The sequence below is a fragment of the Capsicum annuum genome, unplaced genomic scaffold (assembly GCF_002878395.1).
Source record: "Capsicum annuum cultivar UCD-10X-F1 unplaced genomic scaffold, UCD10Xv1.1 ctg68313, whole genome shotgun sequence".
NCBI classification, from domain to species: domain Eukaryota; kingdom Viridiplantae; phylum Streptophyta; class Magnoliopsida; order Solanales; family Solanaceae; genus Capsicum; species Capsicum annuum.
This window is the reverse complement of record NW_025877838.1, coordinates 1-2,072: the sequence shown is the minus strand read 5'-3', so window position 1 is coordinate 2,072 and position 2,072 is coordinate 1. Positions and strand designations below refer to the sequence as shown.

Genomic DNA, 2,072 nt, shown 5'->3' with positions numbered 1-2,072 from the left:
TCTATTTCTTCCCATTTTTTTAGCCTGCATTGAATCAAACTATTCATATTTAATTCAAAATTTCACTTTTATCTAACGAAAAAAAGAAGCAATTATCAAGAAGAGGAAGCTGCAATGGCTGTTGCTAAGCAAATTGTTGAGGACATATCTTAGGCAAAAATGAAATCAAAATCAAGATCTTCAACAATATTGAGGTTTTTATCTCTGATGTTCGTACTTATGATTGCTTTCTTATCATTCTCAGTAACTGATTCTCCTATACTTGCTACCCCTGGGTCTATTATAGACTTGAGATACTCTAATGTCAGTATTTCATCACATATTCCGGTCTTGGCTTTTCCAGTCTTACCTAAGGCTAATAGTTACTTTAAGCAATTCTCGGGTGAAGCGGTTTCTTATTTCTCAAAGTTGATTAATGACCTTGGTAGAATAGATGATGTGCATCCGATTAAATTTATGAACTTGACTGCTCTAGAAGAGAGTAGCAATATATATCACGGATATTTGAAAGGCAGTACTGGTAGTGACGAATTAGATAAAAAGTTTGAACCAATTGAGTTAGAAGAGGATGAAGAATCTGAAACCGAGCCAGATGAGGAAGAATTTCAAATGGATGCTGATTTAGATGATGGTGGAGAAGTTGAAATTGAAGGAGTGGATGTGTTGGAGATTGAAGAAGCTTCCGTAATTCAATTAGCCGAGGTAAATGGGGTTGATAGCTTAGAAAAGGATGTAGAACAAGGAAAGCATGATTTGGTGGAGACTGAAAAAGTTTCTGTTGTCCCAGCTGAGGGGAATGAATCTGATAGTTCAGAAAGGGATTTGGGCCAAGGGATTACAACTTCTAATGTTGAGGTTGAGTTGGCTGAATCCCAATCTTTCATTGCTGATAATGCACTTGAGTCGATGATTGACAATCCTGAAAGCATAGTGAAAGAAATTTCTCTATTGCAGAAGCCCAACCGTTGGAAATGATGGAGTCTCCAATAAGACATGATGAAGATAATGTTGGTGCATATCAGATCCTGGGAATTTCCTCACTTGTACTGAGTCTGCTTGCTGGTACAGTTCTCTAAGTGAAGAGAAGAAGTGATAAGACTTTGCATCCAGTAGCAGTCTCAAGTAAGAAATTTTCCACACACCATGTTCTCAAAGAGAAGCATTGCTCTCAAAATTGGCCAACAGAGGTCAATGTCGCAGGAGCGAAACTTCTGTGAGATGAGCATCTTTCAAATAAGCTTATCTCATAGCAAGAAATATCCCAAATCAGAGGATGATGAGGCTCAGAGCATTGAGAAGAAACCTAGAAAGAGTAACAAGAGAGAATCCTTGGCTGCATTTGAGTTGTCAATGGGTTCACCTTCATATGGAAGTTTCACTACATATGTGAGGATTCCTTCCAAGCATGTGAGTGTATTTAACTTGGTATATTCTATCTTTTTGAACATAAACAATCCTTTTTGAATAGCCAAATCTATTCTCTTACTTATATATTTTCCTTGTGAAATTTAGGCAAGTGGAGGAGAAGAAGTCATCATCCCTGTAAGACGCTTGAGCAGAATTAGAAGCCATGTCAATTTCTTCATGAAGATTCTGAAGTCGCGTCACTGCTGCATTGACAACTGAAGAAAAATTGCTCTTTTGCTTCTCAGCAAATCAGTCTTAGTAGGATTTTAACTGAAGTGATTCAAGTGTGATTTGTAGGATTTTAATGTTTTAATTAGTTTGCTGATGTTATAATGTTGTTAGTGAAACTTTCTGCATGATGCCTCCGTTTGTTGAAGTTTCGTTTATTAGTTGAGGATTCGGTGTGGCTTGTGTATAGCACTTTGCTTGACCCTTGCTTCTATGAACTTTTGCATGATCTGATTGTTGGCTTTGTTTCTACTCCATTTTTTGATGAACTTTTCACAGTACAACGTAGTTAAGGAAATTTGATCTCGTAACTTATTTGTCCCCACCTTAAAAGTTAAACAATTGTAACCCTTAACACTCTTTTGATTAAATCATACTCTCAAATGTAGAACTTCTAACCATCTTCTTCCAACTAGATATTTTATTATATTGTGATA

The 2,072-nt window shown here is 36.6% G+C and overlaps 1 protein-coding gene across 1 annotated transcript; it reads left to right on the top strand.

Moving 5' to 3' along the window:
• Positions 1–6: 6 nt before the first annotated feature.
• LOC124885428 lies at positions 7–1,887 on the top strand. Its single transcript, XM_047404795.1, has 2 exons — positions 7–1,407; positions 1,513–1,887. Exon 1 carries the CDS (start codon positions 160–162, stop codon positions 973–975), a length of 816 nt encoding a protein of 271 aa, XP_047260751.1. The 5' UTR covers positions 7–159; the 3' UTR covers positions 976–1,407; positions 1,513–1,887.
• Positions 1,888–2,072: the final 185 nt, after the last annotated feature.